Source organism: Dipodomys spectabilis, unplaced genomic scaffold, assembly GCF_019054845.1.
Source record: "Dipodomys spectabilis isolate Male_0828 unplaced genomic scaffold, ASM1905484v1 ptg000278l, whole genome shotgun sequence".
Classification (NCBI taxonomy): Eukaryota; Metazoa; Chordata; class Mammalia; order Rodentia; family Heteromyidae; genus Dipodomys; species Dipodomys spectabilis.
Genome location: NW_024870955.1, coordinates 3,786,028 through 3,811,463, shown reverse-complemented (window position 1 = coordinate 3,811,463; position 25,436 = coordinate 3,786,028). Strand labels below are relative to the sequence as shown.

The following is a 25,436-nucleotide window of genomic DNA, read 5'->3' as shown; positions in this document are numbered from 1 at the left end:
AATGAGCAAATGATAAAATAATGACAGCATCCTTGAACATATCCAAATGTGCACTGCCTGGCTGCCTTGGCATCTTCCTCTATGGAGCTCTCACCATTCAAACGTAACAGATTTGATAAAATATTGTTAGGCTGAGTTTTACTTTACTTCATTCAGTCATCCAATGATTGTGGAATATGTTTTTTGTTTTGTTGTTTGGGTTTTTTCCCCTTCCTTCTCTGCTGCCTCCATTTTTAAATGATGTATAGCTGAAGCTCAATAAGAGAATGAATACTTAGAACTGTCCCACTGATGGAAGGAAATGTTCATGTGAATGTACACACTAAAGCACAAAACCCTTAATCTTTCTTTTGTTTCCTCCAGGGAGAAGGCTGGTGGGGACCTACTTGCCTTGAAAGCGGACATCTGGCCATGGTACCTGCACCTGGGCTGACAAGGACCAAGAAGATAGAGGTCTAGGAGGTGAAGTACAATAAGCCCTTGGGCAGGAAATTTTTGTAGCACCTAGAAGCTGTGTTCAAGCCCCAGCACTGGAAGAAGAAAGAGATAAAGAAAAGGAAGGGGGAAAAAAGAAGGACTTATTGTTTGAGTGCATATATTTATTAACCATACCTCATGGATAAGAGTGATATGAATTTGTGTTTTTTTCTTTCATGCATGTGTTTCTAACACATTTATAAGATTATCTCTTTGTTGCTTTGTATGTCCCTCCCCCACAGTATAACCCCTGCTTTCACTATATTTGATGTCAGTATAACTTGTGGAGGAGATGGGGAAAAACCAGTTGTTTAAGGATACAGGTGGACCTGTTGCAACAATGAGAAGTACAAGTTGTCATGTCCAAAACGAGCTTTACAACGTTGGTGCGGGGGGGGGGGGGGAGGGCCGGGGGGAGGGGAAGGAGAAGGATTGGGATTGGGGGGGAGGGGGGAGGCTGGGAAGGGATGTGAAGGGTAAACAAAGGAGGAGGCTGCAATGCTTGGTAAGAAATGTACACATTATCCTGCCCATGTAACTGTAAACTCCTCTGTACAGTATGTTCACGAATAAAATTAAATTAAATTAAAAAAAAAGAGTGATATGAATTTGTCACTCCAGATGTGGTCCGTTCTACCCACCTGTCTTCACAATAAACCTCTTCCCAGGCGCCAGAGAATTATGCCCCTGCAAGGTGACTATTTAGATGGAGTTCCTTTCCTCTAGTCTAGATTGTGGGGCATGGGAACTCTAACTGGATGGGCTTACCCCCAACAGAGCACAGATGAGCATAGTACATTAGCACATGGAGAGAGCCATACTGGACAGTGCTGTTTCCAGTAAAGTGTGCCCAACCATTCTTCTTGGTCCCCTATCCACTCTGCTAGGCTCCCTGTCCCATACCTCCCCCCCCATCATCCCACCTCCCGACCCCACCCTCTGGCCCATGGTCACCCGGTGTTTCCTCAGCCTACCACCATGCTATGTCCCCTACTCCCACTTTTTGGACTAGACTACTTCTTGAGGCCAGATACACCCTCAGAGCTGCACCCATTCTCCTGACCCACCGGTATCACAGCCACAAATTTTACCTTCACTTCCAACCTTTCTGGCCCCACACCTTCCAGCCTTACCCCTTTTTGCCCCACTGCTTTCCCCTTACTGACTGGCCCAGCCCCTCACATGGGAACACATGCGTGGGAGGGTGAATGTGTGCTTGCCCAGCACTTACTACACAATGAGAGTTGCCAGAATATTCTGAGCATGAGCTATGGCTGCCACAGAGAAGGAAGGCCCATGTCAGAGCGTGCCCCTCCTCCTTGCCTGGCTAAGGCCTGGACAGCCCCAGGGCTCTCTGGTTTACCTGAGTTCGCTGGCAGCTGCAGGGCTGGAGATACAGACCTTGCCTCAATCTCCTTAATGGCTGCTACATCTTCCTGAGGGATCTTCAGCTTCACCACCTTGATCTCCATCTTTCTACTCAGTGTGGGCCCAGCTGCAGGCAATATCCCATGATAACTGCAATTTGAGGTAAGAGAGCCCCCTTCCAAAACCTGTCTCTTTTCCATTTTCTTCTCTGCTCCCCTGTGGGAACCTACTATCTCAGCCCACCACTCAGCCTCAGGCACCTGAGAGAACCAACCGGGAACGTTCCGGGAGCACCGCAAGAGGGCAGAGTGAGGTGCAGCTTTTCACACCACACAGCACGGGCAAGCACGGAGCACCGACCCTCCCTGTCTGCGGAGAGAGCCGATCCCCGTGCCGATAACAAGTCACAGGAAGAGAGGAGCAAGATCAGGGCACCTGCTTCCTCCAGCGTGTACAAGTCCCCAGACTCACGGCAAAGGCAGGGAGAATGCAGCCGGACCCGGTTGCCGCACCCCTGCCTCCCCGCACACCACCGGCGACAGCACGGTGGGACAGTGAGGGCAGGAGCCCACGGACAGAACGAGAAGAGCAGTCTCATTCGCCATGAATGTCCATCCCTCACCTGGCGCAGCTTAGGCCCAGACCCAAAGGAGATCGCAACATCACCACATCAATCACACCGAGGGGGTGGAGAAGACATCCGAAGGGCACTCGGGAGGCGGTGGCCCAGGAAGCTCGGCTCCTGAGAGGGCCAACAGCCTGGGATAAAAGCGTAGCCAGGGCAAACACCCTTTCATGAGTAAGGAGCGAGGTAAAAAGAAAAAAAAATGAAAAAAAAAAAACGAAAAAATACCACGGGCTTAAGCATCCCTGGCACTCGGGGTAACCAGGACACCTCTGCTGGGCACAGCAGGGAAGAAGCTAGTAAGAAAAAAAAAAAAGGAAAAAAGCCACGGACAGCGCTCGGGAGTAGCGCAGCTCAGCGGCCAACCAGGCCCACCATCGGGAAGCGGCAGGTCGGGGGAGTTGGAGCTAGGGGCCATAGGGAAAAAAAAAAGAGGAACGGAGGTCAGACGAGCACAACAGCAGAACGGGGATGCCGCACACGCACAGGCAAGGCAGGACTCGGCCCTCCCTTTTCCTCCTCAAGCCGGCCACAGCGAGGGAAGCACACCGCGCGGGCCTACCTATGCACCACAGGCAACCAACCACTCTCCTCCTTGGTGTGCCGAGACAAGGACCAGAATCCGGCACCGGGAGCGGGGGAGAGATCAAGGATGATGGGACTCACTCAGCCACCACCCACCAACCAACCACCACCACACCCACGAGCAACCACAGGGACACAGGGCCTGCTCAGGGCAGCGGGAACCCAGGGTGCGGGGGGAAGGACAGGGGGACCCGGACCGGGAAGAGACGGGAAAGGCCCGGCACACAGCATCCGAGAGAGCCCCCAAAGACCCGCTGACAGCCACCGGGACACAGCATGCCAGCACCCTCCTGCAGGTACAAAATCCTCACGTCACCACGCCAAAACCAGGTCGTCAGGCAGGGGCGACAACTCGCTGGCGACAGGGACCTCTCGGAAACCACATCAGGGACACCTGTCCCCAACACGTCCCCAACAGAGCCAGACACGGAACTCTCAGGGACAGCAGGTCGACCACATAAGGTGAAGACAAACGAAGAGCCAGGGCGGGAGCGGGGTCAAGGGACGCTCCCGCCCCACTACCTTGCAGGCACACACCCCGGGTGCCCACGGGCTCACCGCAAGGGCGGTACGGGGAGCCTTCCCCCGGCAAATGCGAGGCACCCACTCCGAGAGGCACCCAACCACCACAACCACACCACGCGGGGTTGGTGGTGAGCGCCCTGCCGCCAGCACGCACACACCCGGGACTCCCGGGCTCGGGTCCCCGACTCCCGAGGTGCTCCCTCCGCCTCGAGTTTTCCCCTACGCAGGGCCCACCGGGCAAGTCCCCGCAGATGGTAGGTAGGTCCCGGCCCCGAGGCTAGCCTCGGCCGAGCCCACGGCTCCTCCCGCCGGAGAGGTCTGTCCTCCAGCCTCCGGGGCCGTGGAGGAGGCCGTGGAGGGAGGCCACACGGGGCCGGCGACCCAGGCCCTCGCTCCCGGCATGCGCCAAGCGCTCACTCGGAGGTGACTCCGGGGAGGGGGGGGGTCCGAGTCCGGGCCGGGACCGGCCCCACCACCTATCGGCTCACCCGGGGACCCTCTCCCCCGACTCCCGAGACGTCCCTCATACTATCCTTTTTTCGCCCTCAAAGACCAGAGTCCAGGGAGGGGAGGAGGACAAGGCGTCGGGCCCAGACAGAACTACTGGTCGACCCGACAGAGCTGCCACCCCCCGCACAGACTGGGCACCGAAGAGAGAGCGGCGACGCACGGCCCCACCCCGCGCTCGCCTGCGGGCGCAAAGTCCGACAGAACAGCCGCCCCGGCGCCACAGCGACACCACGGCGACAGTCGCGCCTGGCACCCGGCAGAGGCCGGGCCTCCGCCCGGCTCGCTGCCGCCAGACCTCCTCCTCCTCCACTCGCTCGCTCGGCTGAGAACGAGGGGACTGTCATATCAAAGCGGATGCCAGGGGGAGCACGACAACCGCCTTGCAACGACCGACTCCACCGAGCCGCCGTACCCCGGATCGGCGCGCGCCGGCCGGCTCTGAGCTCCGGAGACACAGAACACGGAAACAAATCGCCTCACTCACCACCGCCACGCACCGAGTGGCACAACCTAGGTCAGGACCTGCAGCCGGGTCCTCTCTGCGACCTCACGAACGACACCAGAGCCACCAGAGACCTAGACCGAGATCGAGCCGCCGCCGCCGCCGCCGCCAGCGACCAAAGTGAAACCAGGAACCAGGACGAGATTCGCCGGAACGGAGCGGCCCGAACCCGAGAACCGGGAAGCTGGGATCGGTCCCAAGCAGGAAGGGGCGGCAAAGACGGCAGGCCCGCACCACGAGAGAAAACGAACCGGCCACCCGCACGACCTCCGCCACCCGTGGCAAGACCCCCACCCCCGCCCAACATGGCCAGAAAAGGGCAAGTGAGCGCTCGCCCCACCGTCTGCCTGCCCGTCTTTTTTTTGGGGGGGGGGGGGAGGGGGGGTTGTTTGTACGTTTTGTTTTCTTTTTCCCCCAGATGGAAACCAGAAAGAGAAAAAAAAAAAAATCCCAAAGATGGGTCGGCTCCAGCAAGAGACGAGCCGTCGGGAGGCACCCCGCTCACTTGTGAAAGTCCGCTCCTCGCCCGCCCCACAACACACTCCCTCCCCCCGCCCCCACCCGCCACCCCTCACAGGCAGGGAAAGGGCAGGGGGAAGGCCAGAGAGAGGTTTCTTCTAACACACAGAGAGTAGCTACGTCACGCACACAGGTCTGGAAAACCACGGTGACCGTGCAATGGGAAGCGTGAGTCCACTCACCCATCACCGAATGACAGGAAAGCCAAACGAGAGCCGCTGCTGGCTGGGTGGGGAAGGAAGGGGAGGTGGCACCCGTGTGACGCTTATCCCCGGGCACCGCACCGGACGGAACGACCTTCTCACCGGTTCGTACTCTAGCCTGTCCAGACAGCTAGCCTTTTCTAATAGGCTCTGCCACTCTCTCTCTGGAGCAGGATTCGGGGCATGAGGCGATGAATCTAAACCCTACACACAGGTGTCGGAGGGTAGAGGCATCATCACTCACATGCCTGTGGTGGAGGACCTGGACCCGAGCGTGGCGGTGCACAGTGTGTGTGTGTGTGTGTGTGTGTGTGTGTGTGTGTGTGTGTGTGTGTGTGTGCGGGGCTGGGGGGAGGGCAGGTAGGGAACCCTAGGAGGAAACACAGGGACGAGGGGCCCCGGCCCAAACAGAGTGGAGGCGTCAGTCAGAGGGGCGATCCTATCGCCCGGGGGTGAAGCATGGTTAGAACCCACAGGCCCGGCGGGCGTACTTCTCTTTGGAGTTCGCACTGGGAACATACGCAGGCACAAGTGCCCCAGCACACACATCGCATCACAGACGGGTAGAGAGGCAGAGCCAGGGGTTCAGGCATGGCAAACACTCTATTCCGTCAACACACACACACACACACACACACACACACACACACACACACACACGTTACGGTGTGTGTACAATATCCACAAGGTAAAAGTTTATTCATCCATTCCCCAAAGAATAAGAATAAGATTATGTCAGACAGAGGGAAGTAGATCGACGGACTAGGAGCGCGAGGGGCGGGGGGGGGGGGGGGGGTTGCCGGCGGCGGAGAAGAACCTAGAACAGGTGATGCCAGGGGAAGACAGACCGGCGGAAAGACAGACAGACAGACCGACCGACCGACCGACCGACCGACCAACGGCACGGCACGTGTTTTCCCTCCTATGTGGATGCTAGACCTAAACTATAACTGGACATGGTAAGCTACACAGCACTCCGGGCAAACAGAGTGTGTGTGTGTGTCCCCGTGTGGGTGACACACATAACGTCCTTTTGTCAGAAGGTGTAACTTCTCTGAGCATTTAAGATATTGCAGAGAAGACATAAGACGTGATATCCCTAAGTGGCACGACTGTGAACGTATTATCACAACCGGACGTGTTAGGATTAAAGCTGGAATTAGGAGGACAGAAACGTACCTGTCATTATTACAAGTATATTTGGTTTAGGATCTTTCAAAACACATTGATGTATCCTTCTGGACACCATGGTCTAGGACCACACCAGTAAATAGCCACTTCAAAGCCAGATCATCGGTTGGATACGTTTCAATTGGTTTATATTGCATCCTCCAATATTTTTTTCTTCTTTTTATTCTATCTTCTCACTAAAGATCCAGTGGCATAAAGCTACTTTTGTTCTCTTCATGTTCCATAACTGAAGTGATCTGCTTTGTTTTGCAGCTTTCTCAGCTTAATTCACTGAGGCCTATTTAGTCACACATGATGAGAGGTCCAGATACATCTTTGGGGCCACGGATGGCTTTTGTAAAGTCCATTTGGGGAAATAGCAAATATAATCTACCGTGTTCTAAAATTTAACAGATTATCTCTATGGGACCGATAGAAATATCCAGATGTGCCCTGTCAACAGCCAGTTATTTTAACTTACTTAAGGGAAATCAAGTGAATAAAAGTCTATATAGTTCAAGAAATTTTATTCTGATACCTATATAAAAAGTTTACCTGAGTGGGTGAGGACATTTGCATGAAATTTCACCTAGGGCAGCACTTGATATTTATAACTCTCCCTGAACTATTGCATTGCCTGTTTTCCATTTTCTTGGCACTCCTTGAGAAATGTTCCCGTCTCAATCTTTCACCCACTGCAGCCGTGGGACCCTTTTTCATAATACTGACGTAAAGACATTTGTGTTACTGTATATAAATTACAACCGTAAATAAACTGGTACAGTTTGCTCATAAGACGTAATATCCAAACGAATTCCGTGTCCAGAAAATAACGAAAAGAAACACCCCCTGCGGGCCCCCCTCCCCCTCCGCTCGGCCCTCCCTTCAAGAAAATTTCCTTGTTTGCTGTGGTTTCATTTTGTTTTGTTGTAAATAAAGCCGCAGAAGAGAGCCGGCGATACCTCATCGCGACTCTCGCGAGAGTCTGCGAGACTCTCGCGAGAGTCGCCAGCCTCCGCCATCAGCCCCGAATCACTCCCTGTCACTCCACACGGTGTCCAGTAGGTGGCACCCCGAAACAAGGAAAAACAACGTCAGGCCCAAGATCGATCCAGACCGAACCGACACTTTAGGAAGGTCTTGTGAGGAAGGAACACCTCCCCCTCACCCGCGCGCGCGCGCACACACACACACACACACACACACACACACACGCACGCGCACACACACACACACACACACAGCACGCGCACACACACACACACACACACACACGCACGCGCACACACACACAGACACAGACACACACACACACACACACACACACACACACACACACGCCCCAGCATCCCCGCCCACACAGGTCATGAATGGCAAACCCCTATCGCACAGAGAGACAGACAGACAAAGCACACCGGGTGTGGAGAGAGACCGCAGATGAAAAACAAAAACAAAACCAAAAAACATTTTCATGGCTTGACCCATGAATGGGCCTGGGCTGGCATTCTGTCCTCTGGGATCTACAGTCAATCCATGGCGGGTCTCGCCTCTCTCCTCATCACTGTAATCCTATCTGATATTTGCCAGAGCCGAACGTGCAGTGGGGACACTTTGGTTCATCGATCTAAACTAGGGGCCGGGGGGGGGGGGGGGGGGGGGGGAGGGTGGCGGGCGCGGAGGGGAAGCCTAGGAAGTCTGTTGCTATAGTTGGTGGCGGCGGCGGCGGCGGCGGCGGCGGCGGCGGTGGTGGCAGTGCAAAGTGTGTGGGGGGGGAGGGGAAGAGGTAGATCACATGCTGCCATGCGTGCCTGTGTCTGTGTGGTAGGAAACAGCAGCAAAGATCAAGGGGTGCAGGGTGTGTGTGTGCACGCCCCAATCCTGGGACTTGAACTCAGAGCCTGAGTGCTGTCCCGTGGCTCTTGTGCTCAAGACTGGCACTCTGGGGCTGGCAAGGTGGCTCAGTGGTAGAGCGCTTGCCTTGCGTGCATGAGGCCCCGGATTCGATTCCTCAGCACCACATAAGCAGAAAAAAGCCGGAAGTGGCATTGTGGCTCAAGTGGTAGAGTGCTAGCCTTAACCTGAAGAGCTGAGGGACAGCGCCCAGGCCCAGAGTTCAGGCCCACGACCGGACACCCCCTACCCCGTGCCAAAAAAAAAAAAACAGAGAGACTGGCAGTCTGCCATTTGAGCCAAAACTCCACTTCTGGCCTTTGGGTTGCTTAATTGAAGACATGAGGCTCACCAAAGTGCAATGCCTATATACCTCTGATCACATAAGAAGTCTTCCCCTTTCTTTGTGTTTGTTATCATCGACGTTATTTTGTTTTCTCTCCCCCCCCCCCATTGTTTCTTCCTTCATCTATTTCCGGGAGGGGCAAGAAATGGAGGGACCCAGGATGAAGAAGTGCAACAGTGGCACTCACTAGACACTATGTTGACACACAACCTGTGGCTGGGGAACAAACAGAACTTGAGGGAGGGAAAATCTGTGAGAGAGCCAGGGAAGGGGTGACATTGTCCAAAAAAAATGTACTCTTTTTTTGGGTGTGGGGGGAAATGGGAGGGCAGGAATGGAAACAAAGGAGGAGGCAGCAATGCTTGATAAGAAATGTACTCATTTCCTTGCTCTTGCTCCTGTCATTGTAACCACTCTGTAAGTATTTTCACAATTAAAACAACTCATTAGCCGGGCGCCGGTGGCTCACGCCTGTAATCCTAGCTACTCAGGAGGCTGAGATCTGAGGATCGCGGTTCAAAGCCAGCCCGGGCAGGATAGCGCCCAAGCCCAGAGTTCAAGCCCCACGAGAAAAAAAAACAAAAACAAAAACAAAAAAAAAACTTATTAATTAAAAAAAAATGTACTCTTCCTACCCCACTTATGTAATGTAATCTTTCCTATCCTTTTTTTTTTTTTGGGGGGGGGGGGTCGGTGGTGTTTCTTAAACTCTGGGCCTGGGTGCTGTCCCTAAACTCTTCAGCTCAAAGCGAGCGCTCTACCGCTTGAGCCACAGCGCCACTTCCGATTTTCCAGTGCCTTATTGGAGATAAGAGTCTGGTGACTTTCCTGCCCTGGCTGGCTTTGAACCGTGATCCTCAGCTCTCAGCCTCCTGAGCAGCTAGGATTACAGACGCGAGCCACCGGTGCGGACTGGCATACTTTAACCGTTCTGTATGTCACCATTTCCCTAACAATTTGTAAAAAAAAAAAAATCAAGAGAGAGGGCGGGGGAGATAACAACCCCTCACGCCTGAGAAGTGAAACCCAACGGGCTTCTAACCGATCTGAGATTCTTTGAAGGTTTTTGCGATGTTAATCACAATCACAAACACAGACGGACAGTTTCTCCAGTCACTCCTTTAGAGGAACGGGGAACAGGGACAGGGAGAAGAGAGGCAGATCCTGGCCTGACCTAGGCGGGAAGATGGAGGGGAGACAAGACTCCTGAACTCCTTTTTCCCCCTCACTCTCCTCCGTCCAGAGGGTGGGAGCTTAGGGGTCGGCCACGGGGACATCCCACGGTCACAGTCATGCCTCCCGGAGGGGCAGAGGGCAGAGCACAGGCAAGCATGCCAGCTTCCCCGCCCGCCCCTCCCATTCTGTCCCTGGCGGGCTTGGGCGGGAGGCATACTACTGGCAGCGGGCGGGTGGAAGCAGTCTGACAACTCCATCTTGCAGGAAGTCAGTGGCTGCTGGTGGTAGGCAGGGAGGGTCCCAGCAGAAAAAGACCCGAGAGAGAGCGCGCAGGCTTTTCCTGCCCAAGGGCAAAAGAGGCCACTTTTGTAAAGACGGGGAGGGGGAGGGGAGGCTGATTCACTCCCCCCCCCACCCCACCCCGCGCGCTAATGAAGTTACAGGAGCTGAGGGCTGGGCGCCCCTCCCCACCCCGCAGGAGTGTTTCGCAGCGGACTCAGGGCAGGGCGGGGGTGGGGGTGGGGTGGGCTGGTTTAAGCCTGGAGCCCCAGTCAACTCAGGAACTTCTTGCAACTTTCCTTTGTCTTGTAAATGTCGTCATGGCAACGATTTAAGCGCCCTGGCGGCGGGGGGGGGGGGGGTGGGGGTGGGGGGAGGGGGGGAGGAGAAAGAAGAAGAAACAAACACGCACACCCCGAGCCGGCCTGCCTGAGTTGAGGCCTTGAATTTCAACCTCAGTAGGGCCACTAAACTAATAAAAATCGTTCTAAGAAACTATTGACAGAGGACCCTCCGGGTAGGGTGATTAGGCTCTGTACCCGTGAGGCGAGGTGGCCGTGTGTTCCAGCTTTGTGCCAAGATGTTGCCTTATCTCGGCCTATCTTCCTTCCCAGAATTGAACACAGAGGCAAGCAGGATAATTTCCAGGGGGAAATGAGGCCTGGGAAAGCACCACCAGGAATTCAGAGACAAGACAGCCGGACAGCTTCCTAATGAATGGCTCCAGTGAAGTCACATACACATCCTATTTTCTTCACTTTTCAGTCCCTCATAAACGAATAGTTATTAGGAAAGAAAACTAATAGGTGGGGGTGGGTGGTGGAAGGGAAAAGAGCAGCTCCCTTCCTCTGAGCTTTTGCCCAAACAATGAGTATACTGTGGGAACGGAGCAAAGAGTTTCCTCAAAGAAAGGAGGAAACTTACACCGGGGAGGGAAGTAAATTTTAAAAAGAAACAGAGCATGGGTCAAACCACCCCCCCCCCCCATGCATGCATGGGAAACCAACAGAATCATCTCTTAAACCCTACTACAGGCTCAAGGTAGAGAGTTTACTTTGTTTCTCTTTCCTCTGCGTGTTTTCAAGGTTTCACTTTCATTTCTGGGCACATAACCATTGGGCCTTGCCTCGGTGGGTGTTTCTCCCCCTAAAAGTATCTATCCTGTCTTTTGGGCCTTACTGTGTGTGAGTGAGTGAGTGAGTGAGTGAGTGAGTGAGTGAGTGAATGAGTGAGTGAGTGAGTGAGTGAGTGAGTGAGTGAGTGAGTGAGTGAGTGAGGCAGCCAGGCAGCCAGCCAAGCAGCCAGCCAAGCAGCCAGCCAAGCAGCCAGCCAGGCAGTCAGTCCAGAGATCTAATTTCTCCCCTATTTTAAACATACCTTTTGCATATGAGAGAGAAAACACACTAAACTGGTTTTTTTCTATAGGAACATATATGTGAATACATTCACCATGGAGTGAAAAGATAGAGTTGCTTCCAAATGATATGTACAGCAGAATACCAACACATCGAGATGACTTCTGCAAGAAGCCAAGGCCCACTTTTGCAATCCCATAATGAGGAAGCCTCAGTCAGTGGCCTGGTTTGAGTCCAGGCCTCCACTTAAAAACGACCTTTACTTTGTGTTTTTATTTTTCCCTGTTTTCTTTTCCTTTCTATGACCTCTCCCCCCAACTCCCCACCCCCTTCCCTCCACAGGTCTCTCTTTCTCCTTTTCTTTCTCTGTAGTTTGAGCCTGAGAGTTACTTAATTCCCGAACTTCTGGGTTTTCCTTAGATCTGGTAACCTGGTGGACATAAAAATTTGGGAAAGCCTCAAAACAGTCACCCACACCCCATGAAAAATAATCATGCTTGTCGCCAAAAGCTTTTAAATGAGAAAACAGTGGTCAAGTGAAGCAAATGAAGGCTGTAATAGCCACCATGTTTCTAGACTACTGTACCAAGTTTTTAAAATATATATATATACTTTTAAATATATTTTTATTGTAAAAATACTGTACAGAGAGGTTACAATTACATGGGTAAGATAATGAGCACATTTCTTATAAGCATTGTAGCCTCCTGCTTTGTTTCCCCTTTCCATCCCTTCGTATCCTCCCCCCCCCCTCCCCCCCCCCCCCCGTCCCTCCCCAAAGTTGTAAAGTTCGTTTTTCGACATAACGACTTGTATATCTCATTGTTTCAATGGGTCCTCCTGTATCCCTGTTTTAACAATTTGTTTTTTCCCTTCCCCTCCACATATATCAACACCAGGATTTTTTTTTTTTATTAAGCAAAACAACTCAGTTATTCAGCTGTGAGTATGTCCATACAAACAATATGCAGGAGCCTTCCATGCTTGACTGGCCAAAAAAGGGGGGAGAGCTAGGAAGGTGGCTTAGTGGTAGAGTGCTCGCTCGCCTTGCAAGCATGAGGCCCTGGGTTTGATTCCTCAGCACTATATAAACAGAAAAGGGGATCAGTGGCACACTGTGGCCCAAGTGGCAGAACAGTTGTGAGCCTTCAGATGAGCAGAGAGACAGCACCCAGACCCAGAGTTCAAGCCTCACGCCCGACAACAAAAAAACTGAAAATAATAAATATATATGTGTGTATCACACTATATGTAAGCATATATATATATATGTATGTGTGTGTATAAATATATATTGGTATATGTATGTATATGCATGTGTGTGTGTGTGTGTGTGTGTCTGTGTCTGTGTGTGTGTGTGTGTCTGTGTGTGTGTCTGTGTAGAGAGAGAGAGAAAGCCAGAAGTGGTGATGTGGTTCAAGTGATACAGTGCTAGACTTGAGCAAAAGAAGTTGAGTGACAGTGCTGAGGCCCTGACTTCAAGTCTCAGTATTGCCCACCCCCCCAAAAAAAAATAAAGAAAAAGGAGAGAGAGAGAGAGAGAGAGAGAGAGAGAGAGAGAGAGAGAGAGAGAGGGTGGGGGGAAGAGAGAAAGTAAAAAACGAAGGAAGGAAGGAAGGAAGGAAGGAAGGAAGGAAGGAAGGAAGGAAGGAAGGAAGGAAGGAAGGAAGGAAGGAAGGAAGGAATGGTCAATGACCTGTTTTTCTTACCTGTAGAGAAATGCCCCAAACATCTAGAAATTCAGGTTGGGGCAAAGATAAAACAACTAACTATCTGTACATAACTCAGCTGCCACATCCCTCCCCCCCCCCTGCCTGTTTAACCCTGAAAACACCCATGAAGTCAAGGAGCTGTGTAGGTCTCTCTCCCTTCAAGAGCACCCACACTGTATTAGAGTATGTCCTTGTCTGTCTGTCTGTCTGTCTGTCTGTGCCTTTTTGGGGGGTCTGGTTGTCTGCTTGCCTGCTTGCTTACTTACTCCATAAAAACTCCACCAGAGTGACTCCTCCAGAAATTCTTATTCAATGATCGAAATCAAGGGTCCTAAGGGAAGAGTCCCTACATGGAAGGGTAAAAAGTCACTAACCCTCACCTGTGTTTGGTGACAAGAAGAACTCCATACCAATTGTCTACCTTAATACATGAGGGCAGGGCAGGGAAGGAATAAATTTATTCAGGTGATCTAGTCAGTCACACTGATGGGTCTCTAGGGCTCCCCCTCCATGTCTCCGTCTGTCTGCCTCTGTGTGTGTGTGAATGTGTGTGTGTGTGTGTGTGTGTGTGTGTGTGTGTGTGTGTGTGTGTATCTCAGATCTAGTTGGACTTGTGGACCTCTCACTCCCCCTTCCATCTCTTACTCTGTGTGTCTTTCCATCGGTCTCTGGGTCTCTGTCTCTCTGTCTCTGTCACTCCTCTCTGTCTCTCTGTCTGTCTCTCCTGTGTCTCTGTCCTCTCCCCTCCCCCACCCCTTGCTTTTCTTTGTGGACTCAAGGCAGAACTGTATTTCAGGCCCAGTGGCCTCTGCTTACTCAGCTTGCCAGCCTGGAACCCGCCAGAGGCAACTTCTTCCTTGGTGTCCCCGAAGGAAGGAGGGAGCAGGAACCGGTGCCCCAAAAGAGACTCTTATCTCCAATGAATCACCCGCCTGGCCACCCGCCCGCCCGTGTCAACCCACACAGAATATGAAAGCCACACATGAGCTCAAGAACATGCAAAGACTCAGTTTAGAGGAGTCTCATGTTGAACATGGAGACTCGGTCTGTAAACAAGATGGATGCCGCTGCCATCTCTGCTGCCATTTAGACCCGAGTTTTTAGGGAAGCTGTCTACCACCCACATTCCCAGTCCACTTCCTTGAGAATGTCTCAAGGATGGATGGCTAATTTTACTAAATCATCACCTGGTTTCCCGAAGGAGAAAATGCCTCTGCACACCCCCCCCTGCAGATCCCTTCCCAAGGCCCCACGTCTGGGCGGGGGAGGGGGGAGATAAAAAAAACAACAACCAAAAAGCATGTAAATAAGCCGGGCGCTGGTGGCTCACGCCTGTAATCCTAGCTACTCAGGAGGCTGAGATCTGAGGATCGCGGTTCAAAGCCAGCCCGGGCAGGAGAGACCTATAGACTCCGATCTCCAATAAACCACCAGAAAACCGGAAGTGGTGCTGTAGCTCAAGTGGTAGAGCGCTCGCCTTGAGCTGAAGAGCTGAGGGACAGCGCCCAGGCCCAGAGTTCAAGCCCCAAGGCCGACAAAAAAAAAAAAAAAAAAAAAAAAGCACGTAAATAATAAGTGGATATACGTATATTTATATGTGTGTATCACACTATGTATAAGTATATATATATGTGTGTGTGTGTGTGTGTATGTATATATATGTATAAATAAATGAACATATGTGTGCTTATACGTATATACATATATGTATAAATAAATGAATGTGTTTATATATGTATATGCATATAAACACATATATATGTATAGATATATACATACACGCATACTCACGCACACACACGCACGCACACACACATAGATATATATAGATATATGTAGATGTATATCTATATCAATAGATAGATAGATAGATAGATAGATAGATAGATAGATAGATAGATAGATAGATAGATAGATATCACGTACATAGACATAAGTAGCGCTGTGGCTCAAATGGTACAGTGCTAGACTTGAGCCGAAAAAGCTGAGTGTCTGAGTGACAGTACTCAGGCCCTCACTTCAAGACCCAGGATTGCCCACCCCTCCAAAAAAATAGAGAAAAAGGAGAGAGAGAGAGAGAGAGAGAGAGAGAGAGAGAGAGAGAGAGAGATGGTGGGGGAAAAAAGAAAGAAAGGAAAGAAAAAAGGAAGGAAGGAAGGAAGAGTCAGTGACCTCTTTCTCTTACCTGTAAAGAAATGCCCCAAACATCTAGAAATTCAGGTTGGGGCAAAGATAAAACAACTAACTATCTGTGCATAACTCAGCTGCCACATTCCCCCCCCCCCCCCGCTTTAACCTTGAAAACACCCATGAAGTCAAGGAGCTGTGTGGGTCTCTCTGTCTGTCTGACTGTGTCTGCCTTTTTTTTTTTTTTGGACTGGTTGTCTGGTTGCCTGGTTGCCTGCTTGCTTACTCCATAAATTCTTTTTTTTTTTTTTTAATTTTATTTTATTTTATTTGAGAACATACTGTACAGAGGGGTTACAACTACATGGGCAGGATAATGCACACATTTCCTACCAAGCATTGCAGCCTCCTCCTTTGTTTACACTTCATCTCCCTTCCCAGCCACCCCCCTCCCCCCAACCCAATCCTTCCCCCTTCCCCGCCCCCCCACCGTAAAGCTCCTTTTTCACACGACATTTTGTACTTCTCATTGTTGCAACAGGTCCACCTGAATCCTTAAACGACTTGTTTGTCCCCATCTCCCCCATAAGTTGTACTGACATCAAATATAGTGAAAGCGGGGGTTACACTGTGGGGGGGGGGGGGACATACAAAGCAACAAAGAAACAATCCTATAAATGCGTTAGAAACACGTGCATGAAAAAAAAACCATTAAAATACATATTCAAGGGTTCGTTTTCCTAACATCACATTATCTGACCTTTTCCACTTGACTCATACATATACTAGATATTGCAAATAAGGGAAACCATGGGACCTATGTTTCTTTGGGCCTGGCTTACTTCACTTAATATAATTTTTTCCAAGCCTTTCCATTTCCTAACAAATGGGGAAATGTCATTCTTTCTGATTCCTCCAGAAATTCTTATTCAATGATTGAAATCAAGATCAAGAGTCCTAAGGGAAGAGTCCGTACATGGAAGGGTAAAAAGTCACTAGCCCTCACCTGTGTTTGGTGACAAGAAGAACTCCATACCAATAGTCTACCTCAATACATGAGGGCAGGGCAGGGAAGGAATAATTTATTCAGGTGATCTAGTCAGTCACACTAATGGGTCTCTAGGGCTCCCCCTCCATGTGTCCCTCTGTCTGTCTGTCTCCGCGTGTGTCCGTCTCCGTGTGTGTGTGTGTGTGTGTGTGTGTGTGTGTGTGTGTGTGTGTGTGTGTGTGTCCGTCCGTCCATCCGTCTGTTTGTTGATTCAGGGGAATCTAGTTGGACTTGTGGATCTCTCGTTCCCCCTGCAGCTCTTTCCCTGTGTGTCTTTCTGTCGGTCTCTGGGTCTCTGTCTCTGTCTGTGTGTCTGTCCCTCTTTGTCTCTGTCTCTGTCTGTCTCTCCTCTCTGTCTCTCTGTCCTCTCCCCTCCGCCCACCCCCCCCCCCCCGCTTGCTTTTCGTTGTGGACTCCAGGAAGAAATGTATTTCAGTCCCAGCGGGGCTCTGCTTACTCTGCTTGCCAGCCTGGAACCCACCCGCCAGCGGCAACTTCTTCCTTGGTGTCCCTGAAGGAAGGAGGGAGCAGGAACCGGTGTCTTATCTCCAATGAATCGCACACCCCACCCCGCTCGCTCGTCCGCTCGCCCGCCCGCCGGCCGGCCGTGTCAACCCACGGAGAACATGAAAGCCCACATGAGCTCGTGCACACTCGGTCTGTAAACAAGATGGATGCCGCTGCTGCCATTTAGGCCCGAGTTTTTAGGGAAGCTGTCTACCACCCAGACACATCCCCAGCCCACTTCATTGAGAATGTCTCAAGGAGGATGGCTGAAGGATGGATGGCTAATTTTACTCAATCTCTCTTTCTTCTTCTTTTGCCAGCCCCTAGACTGGCAAAACAAGTGGGGGAGGGCTGGGAAGGTGAAGAGCACACACACACAGAGAGAGAGAGAGAGAGAGAGAGAGAGAGAGAGAGAGAGAGAGAGAGAGAGACAGCACCCAGCCCCAGAGTTCAAGCCTCACACCCGACACACACACACACAAAAACATGAAAATAGCTGGGCGCTGGTGGCTCGCGCCTGTAATCCTAGCTGCTCCGGAAGCTGAGATCTGAGGATCTCGGTTCAAAGCCAGCCTGGGCACGAAAGACCGTGAGACTCTTATCTCCAATAAGCCACTCAGAAAACCGGAAGTGGTACTGTGGCTCAAGTAGTAGCGCCCTAGGCTTGAGCTGAAGAGTTGGGGGACAGTGTCCAGGGCCAGCCAGGGTTCAAGCCCCACGTCCCGGGAAAAACCAAACCAAAACACAAAACAAAACCAAAAAAAAACAAAAATCATGAAAATAATAAGGCAATGTGTGTGTGTGTGTGTGTGTGTGTGTGTGTGTGTGTGCGCGTGCGTATCACAGTATATATGTATGTGTATAAATATATGTGTGCATGTATATATACACATATGTGTATAAATATATATGTGCACGTATATATACACATGTGTATAAATAAACGAATAGATGTGTGTTTATACATATATACGTCTATGTATAAAATGAATATGTATAATATATATTACACACACACACACACACACACACACACACACACACACACGCCACGTACATAGTACATAGACAGATAAAGCCAAAAGTGGAGCTCTGGTTCAAGTGATAGACTGCTAGAATTGAGCCAAAAAAGCTGAGTCGCTGAGTGACAGTGCCTTGACTTCGAGTCCCAGGATTGCCCACCTCCCCCCCCCCATAAAAAAGAGAAAAAGGAGAGGGGGGGCACACAAAGAAAGAAAGAAAGAAAGAAAGAAAGAAAGAAAGAAAGAAAGAAAGAAAGAAAGAAAGAAAGAAAGAAAGAAAGAAAACAAGCGTTAATGATCTGTTTATCTTATCTGTAAAGAAATACCCCAAACATCTAGAGTTGAGATTGGAGCAAAGATAAAACAACTATCTGTGCATAATTCAGTTGCCACATTCCCCCCGACCCCCCACTTTAACCCTGAAAACACCCATGAAGTCAGGAGCTGTGTGGGTCTCTCTGTCTGTCTGTCTGTCTGTCTGTCTGTCTGTGTCTGCTTTTTTTTTTTTTTTTTTTTGTGGTCGGGTTGTATGGTTGTCTGGTTGCCTGATTGCTTACTCCATAAAACTCCACCAGAGTGACTCCTCCAGAAATTCTCATTCAATGATCAAAATCAAGGGTCCTAAGGGAAGAGTCCCTACATGGAAGGGTAAAAAGTCACTAGCCCTCACCTGTGTTTGGTGACAAGAAGAACTCCATACCAATCGTCTACCTTCATACATGAGGGCAGGGCAGGGAAGGAATAAATTTATTCAGGTGATCTAGTCAGTCACACTGATGGGTCTCTAGGGCTCCCCCTCCATGTCTCCCCCTCTCTGCCTGTCTGTGTGTCGGTCTCTTGTCTTTGCCTCTGTGTGTGTGTGTGTGTGTGTGTGTGTGTGTGGTGGGGGCATGTGTGCCTGTTCCTGTTTGTTGATTCAGGTGATCTAGTTATACTCCCCATCTCTCCCTCTGTCTGCCTGTGTGTCGGTGTGGTGTGTGTGTGTGTGTGTGTGTGTGTGTGTGTGTGTGTGTGTGTGTGTGTGTGTGTGTGTGTGTGTGTCTGTCTGTCTGTCTGTCTGTCTGTCTGATTATTCAGTTGGTGTAGTTAGATTTGTGGATCTCTCGCTCCCCCTCCATCTCTTCCCCTGTGTGTCTTTCCGTCGGTCGCTGGGTCTCTGTCTCTCTCTGTCTCTGTCTCTGTCTCTGTCTCTTTCTCTCTGCCTCTCTGTCTCCTGTCTGTCTCTGTGTCCCCCCTCCCCGCCTCCCCGCCTCCCCGCCTCCCCGCCTCCCCTCGGTCTTGCTTTTCCTTGTGGACTCCAGCGGGGCTCTGCTTACTCTGCTTACTCAACGTGGACACTCGGTCTGTGAACAAGATGGATGCCGCCGCCGCCATTTAGGCCCGAGTTTTTAGGGGAAGCTGTCTACCAACCCAGACACATTCCCAGCCCACCTCCTTGAGAATGTCTCAAGGATGGATGGCTAATTTTATTCAATCATCATCTGGTTTCCGGAAGGAGAAAATGCCTCTGCTCACCCCCACCCCGCAGTTCCCCTCCCCGGGTATCCTGCACACGAGAGATGGCAGTCCTTGTGATATCTGAGCTGCCACACCACACCACACCACACCACACCACACCACACCACACCACACCACACCACACCACACCACACCACACCACACCACACTGTGGCAGAAAGTTCCTCCTATGGATTGTCTGGCCTCAGGAATTGACTCTCTCCCCGAGCCGAGGCCCCTTTTCCTTGGGAAAGAAGGATGTCCATGAGGACAAAAATAAGACCGAAAACAGAGCAAACTTATCCATAAGACAGGTAGGGCACGAAACCTTTCGGCCGGTCGGTAAAGAAAATCCCCAGGCAAAGGCTCACCGGCCGGGTGGTGCCGGTGGCAGCAGTGGCTCACTGCCCATCATCCGTCTGAGGTGCTGAGCGAGGGGGCTGAGACCTGAGGATAGTGGTTCATAGCCCGCCCGGGCAGGAAAGTCCATTTGAGACTCTTCATCTCGATGGGTCACCCAAAACGCCAGAAGTGGAGGTGGACTTGGGGGAAAATGCCCTAGTGAAGATTTCCTCGGGGCTGAATTAGTACTACCGTGTCGTCATGCAAGAGCACGAGCTCGCAGAGGACAGTACCGTACCTCTGGTTCCGGGCGGGCAGAACCCGGTGCGGGGGGGGGGGGGGGGGGAATCCCAGAGGTGGACTGGGCTGGGAATGTGTCTCAGCGTGCTTGAAGCCCTGGGTTCAATTCCTCAGTACCACCTAAACAGAACAAGCCAGAAGGGGCTCGAGTGGTAGAGCAGTGACCTTGAGCATAAAGAAACTCAGGGACAGTGCTCAGGCCCGGAGCCCAAGCCCCAGGACTAGGCCAAAAGGAAAAAGGAAAAGCAAATGACGATAATAATGAATGATAACAACCTATATGTATGTGTATGTCAGAACTCTCACTACCCACTACCGGGTAGGCGAGGACTGACCGACTGAGCGAGTGACTGACCCGACCCGTGTTTTGCCCCTCCCGCCGCCCCATCCACCTTGTCGACGGCGAACGCGCGCCATCTAGTGGTGGTTTTGTGAATTGCAGTTTTCTCTCATGAAATGCATGAAAAAGAAACCGCGCACTGACTGACTGACTGACTGACTGAGAAAACCGGCCTTATGTCCTTCTCTTCCAGGCCCAGGCTGGCTGGTCCCGAGAGAGACTGCCTTCTTTTTCAGAGAAGGGGTGGGGGTGGGGATGATGATGTGCCTCGTTGGAGTATGGGGCCCATGCATAGGCAGGCAGGCAGGGTCGGAGTGGGACCGTTGTGTGTTGGAGCGCCAGTAGCTCAAGCCCCAGGATTGACTGGCAAGTCGAGAGGAAAAGGAGGGAGGGAGTGCTGGCGGGCGGGCGGGAGAGAGAATTCAAACGAGAGAGAGAGAGAGAGAGAGAGAGAGAGAGAGAGAGAGAGAGAGAGAGACAGACAGACAGACAGACAGACAGACAGACAGACAGACAGACAGACAGAGACAAAGAGAGACAGAGAGAGAGAGAAATAGAGAAACAGAGAAACAAGAGACAGAGAGACGCGGTGAACTGGTCCGGCTGGCCTACATGCTCTGTCGCATCCGATCTTTGAGTTTCCTCCCTCCCCCCCCCCACCCGCTTTGGATGTGTGTGGGCGCGCGGGTGCGCGCGCGCGGGTGCGCGCACGCACGCACACAGAAACACGGAGATGCTCTCTGCCCCCTCTTCTCTCCTCTCCAATCCCCCCCCCCCCCCCCGCCCCGGTCAGGCACCAGACATGAGATCCCTCCCCTTCGCCTATTAAAGGCAGTGTGAGATCCAAGCAAATTTGTTTTATTTTGTTCCGAGGGTAGGGTTGTGAATTGTGGTGCGGGGGGGGGGGGGGGGGAAGGGCGGGGGCGGAGGCGGAGGTCGTGGTCGAGTAATCGCCTGCGGGGGAGGTGGGGATGGACGGTCATGCCACCTGCATACGTACACACCGACGGGGCGATGGACGGCTCGCGTTCCCCTCTGGCTGTCTGGTTTCTGCTGAGTGCTTCAGGTATCCCCATCTGGTCAGGAAGCAGGGGTTGGAAGATAAAGAGATATTAAAGAGAGATTAGGCATTTAATCACAATCAAAAAAAAAAAAAAAAAAAAAACCTCGGGGAAGGGAGGGAGGGAGGGAGGGAGGGAGGGAGGGAGGGAGGGAGGGAGGGAGGGAGGGGATGGTAGGGGGAAAACAATGGAGGGGGTAACAATGTTCAAGAGGAAGTGTACTCATAACCTCACTCATGTAACTGTAACCCTCTGTATAGTAGCTTTACAATAAAAAAAAAAAAAAAAAAAAAAAAAAAAAAAAAAGATTAGGAGCAAGCCCGAAGGCGGCGGCGGGGGGGGGGGGGGGGGGGAGGGCGGGGTGGAGAGGAGGGGAGGGGAGAGGCGGATCTATGGAACGAACGACTCCTCCCCCGCTCCCCTTCCCCGCCCCCAACACGTCGGCTGTCGAATCCCCGCCCTCACCGGTACGACAGAGGAAAGACAACTGGTCGACCCCCGTACCGCCAGGGCGGGGCCGGAGCCGGAGCCGGAGCCCCAGAGACTAAGTCCGAAACGGAACGGACAACTGGTCGACCGCGGTGCCGAAGTGCGGAGGGAAATGGGTTAAGTCCCCGCGTGGCAACTGGTCAACCCGACTCGTCTCGGAGGGAAAGACGGAGCAGGGGGCGCTCGGGCGGCCACCCTCTCCGCCGCGGACGGGGGGGGTGGAGAAAAGGCGGACGGGTGGACGGGACCGCCCCTCTCCACGGCGCCGGGGACGCGGACCGGGAACCGCCACCCGGGCGGCGAGGGGGGGGACGTGGAGGGCGAAACCGGGAGCCGCACCCACCCCCTCGCCGACGCCGACGCCGACGCCGACGCCGACGCCGACCGGCCGAGCCCCGCACACACACACGACCCCAGCCTCGGGCCGGCGGGGACGTGCGGGCGAGAGGCCCGCCGGCCGCGCGCGCGCGGACGGGAGAGTCGAGCGAGAGCGTGCGGAAAGGAGGAGCGGCCCCCCCCCCACCCGAGACGTGGTGGACGGGAAGGGGACCGCCCCCGAACCCCATCCCACCCCACCGGGACGGGGGGGGGGGGCCGGTCGAAAAGACAAACCCTTGTGTCGAGGGCTGACTTTCAATAGATCGCAGCGAGGGAGCTGCTCTGCTACGTACGAAACCCCGACCCAGAAGCAGGTCGTCTACGAATGGTTTAGCGCCAGGTTCCACACGAACGTGCGTTGCGTGACGGGAGTGGGGGCGGCGCCCTTTCCGGCCGCACCCCGTTTCCCGGGACGAGAGGCTCTCCGCACCGGAGGGAGGGAGAAGAAAGGGAGGGAAGAAAAAGGAAAAAAAAAAAAAAAAAAAAAAGAAAAAGAAAAAAAGCCACGGACAGCGCTCGGGAGGTAGCGCAGCTCAGCGGCCGACCAGGCCCCGCCATCGGGAAGCGGCAGGTCGGGGGAGTTGGAGCTAGGGGCGATAGGAGGAAGGAAAAAAAAAAAAAAAGCCACGGAGGTCGGGCGAGCCCAACGGCAGAACGGGGATGCCGCACACGCAAGGCAGGACTCGGCGGGCCCCCCCCCTTTTTCCTCCTCAGGCCGGCCACGGCGAGGGAAGCACACCGTGCGGGCCCTACCTACGCACACCCCAGGCAACCAACCACTCTCCTCCTCAGCGTGCCGAGGCAAGGGCCAGAATCCGGCACCGGGAGCGGGGGAGAGATCAAGGACGACGGGACTCACTCAGCTGCCAACCACCACCACACCCACGAGCCACCACAGGGACACAGGGCCTGCTCAGGGCAGCGGGAGCCCAGGGTGTGAGGGGAAGGGCAGGGGGACCCGGACCGGGAAGAGACGGGAAAGGCCCGGCACACAGCATCCGAGAGAGCCCCCAGAGACCCGCTGACAGCCACCGGGACACAGCATGCCAGCACCCTCCTGCAGGTACAAAATCCTCACGTCACCACGCCAAAACCAGGTCGTCAGGCAGGGGCGACAACTCGCTGGCGACAGGGACCTCTCGGAAACCACATCAGGGACACCTGTCCCCAACACGTCCCCAACAGAGCCAGACACGGAACTCTCAGGGACAGCTGGTCGACCACATAAGGCGAAGACAGACGAAGAGCCAGGGCGGGAGCGGGGTCAAGGGACGCTCCCGCCCCACTACCTCGCAGGCACACACCCCGGGTGTGCACGGGCTCACCGCACGGGCGGTACGGGGAGCCTTCCCCCGGCAGACGCGAGGCACCCACTCCGAGAGGCACCCAACCACCACACCCACACCGCGCGGGGTCGGTGGTGAGCGCCCTGCCGCCAGCACGCACACACCCGGGACTCCCGGGCTCGGGTCCCCGACTCCCGAGGTGCTCCCTCCGCCTCGAGTTTTCCCCTACGCAGGGCCCACCGGGCAAGTCCCCGCAGATGGTAGGTAGGTCCCGGCCCCGAGGCTCGCCTCGGCCGTGCCCGCGGCTCCTCCCGCCGGAGAGGTCTGTCCTCCGGCCTCCGGGGCCGTGGAGGAGGCCGTGGAGGGAGGCCACACGGGGCCGGCGACCCAGGCCCTCGCTCCCGGCACGCGCCAAGCGCTCACTCGGAGGTGACTCCGACGACCATCCTATGTCGGGGATGGGGGGGGCGTAGGTCCCGGCCCCGAGGCTCGCCTCGGCCGTGCCCACGGCTCCTCCCGCCGGAGAGGTCTGTCCTCCGGCCTCCGGGGCTGTGGAGGAGGCCGTGGAGGGAGGCCACACGGGGCCGGCGACCCAGGCCCTCGCGCCCGGCACGCGCCAAGCGCTCACTCGGAGGTGACTCCGGGGAGGGGGGGGGGGGTCCGAGTCCGGGCCGGGACCGGCCCCACCACCTATCGGCTCACCCGGGGACCCTCTCCCCCGACTCCCGAGACGTCCCTCGTACTCTCCTTTTTTCGCCCTCAAAGACCAGAGTCCAGGGAGGGGAGGAGGACAAGGCGTCGGGCCCAGACAGAACTACTGGTCGACCCGACAAAGCTGCCACCCCCCGCACAGACCGGGCACCGAAGAGAGAGCGGCGACGCACGGCCCCACCCCGCGCTCGCCTGCGGGCGCAAAGTCCGACAGAACAGCCGCCCCGGCGCCACAGCGACACCACGGCGACAGTCGCGCCCGGCACCCGGCAGAGGCCGGGCCTCCGCCCGGCTCGCTGCCGCCAGACCTCCTCCTCCTCCACTCGCTCGCTCGGCTGAGAACGAGGGGACTGTCATATCAAAGCGGACGCCAGGGGGAGCACGACAACCGCCTTCCAACGACCGACTCCACCGAGCCGCCGTACCCCGGATCGGCGCGCGCCGGCCGGCTCTGAGCTCCGGAGACACAGAACACGGAAACAAATCGCCTCACTCACCACCGCCACGCACCGAGTGGCACAACCTAGGTCAGGACCTGCAGCCGGGTCCTCTCTGCGACCTCACGAACGACACCAGAGCCACCAGAGACCTAGACCGAGATTGGGCCGCCGCCGCCGCCGCCGCCGCCGCCGCCGCCGCCGCCAGCGACCAAAGTGAAACCAGGAACCAGGACGAGATTCGCCCGAACGGAGCGGCCCGAACCCGAGAACCGGGAAGCTGGGATCGGTCCCAAGCAGGAAGGGGCGGCAAAGACGGCAGGCCCGCACCACGAGAGAAAACGAACCGGCCACCCGCACGACCTCCGCCGCCCGTGGCAAGACCCCCACCCCCGCCCAACATGGCCAGAAAAGGGCAAGTGAGCGCTCGTCCCACCGTCTGCCTGCCCGTCTTTTTTTTTTTTTTTTTTGGGGGGGGGGGGGGTGGGGGGGGTTGTTTGTACGTTTTGTTTTCTTTTTCCCCCAGATGGAAACCAGAAAGAGAAAAAAAAAAAAAAAAAAAAACTCCCAAAGATGGGTCGGCTCCAGCAAGAGACGAGCCGTCGGGAGGCACCCCGCTCACTTGTGAAAGTCCGCTCCTCGCCCGCCC

At 54.0% G+C, this 25,436-nt stretch overlaps 1 protein-coding gene across 1 annotated transcript; it reads left to right on the top strand.

The window, feature by feature from the left end:
* The first annotated feature begins 3,980 nt into the window (after positions 1–3,980).
* Positions 3,981–25,429, top strand: LOC122126435 (serine/arginine repetitive matrix protein 1-like). The gene is made up of 5 exons (XM_042701047.1): positions 3,981–4,003; positions 4,132–4,915; positions 23,650–23,773; positions 24,305–25,206; positions 25,314–25,429. The coding sequence occupies exons 1-5, from the start codon at positions 3,981–3,983 to the stop codon at positions 25,413–25,415; spliced, it is 1,935 nt and encodes a 644-aa protein (XP_042556981.1). The 3' UTR covers positions 25,416–25,429.
* Positions 25,430–25,436: the final 7 nt, after the last annotated feature.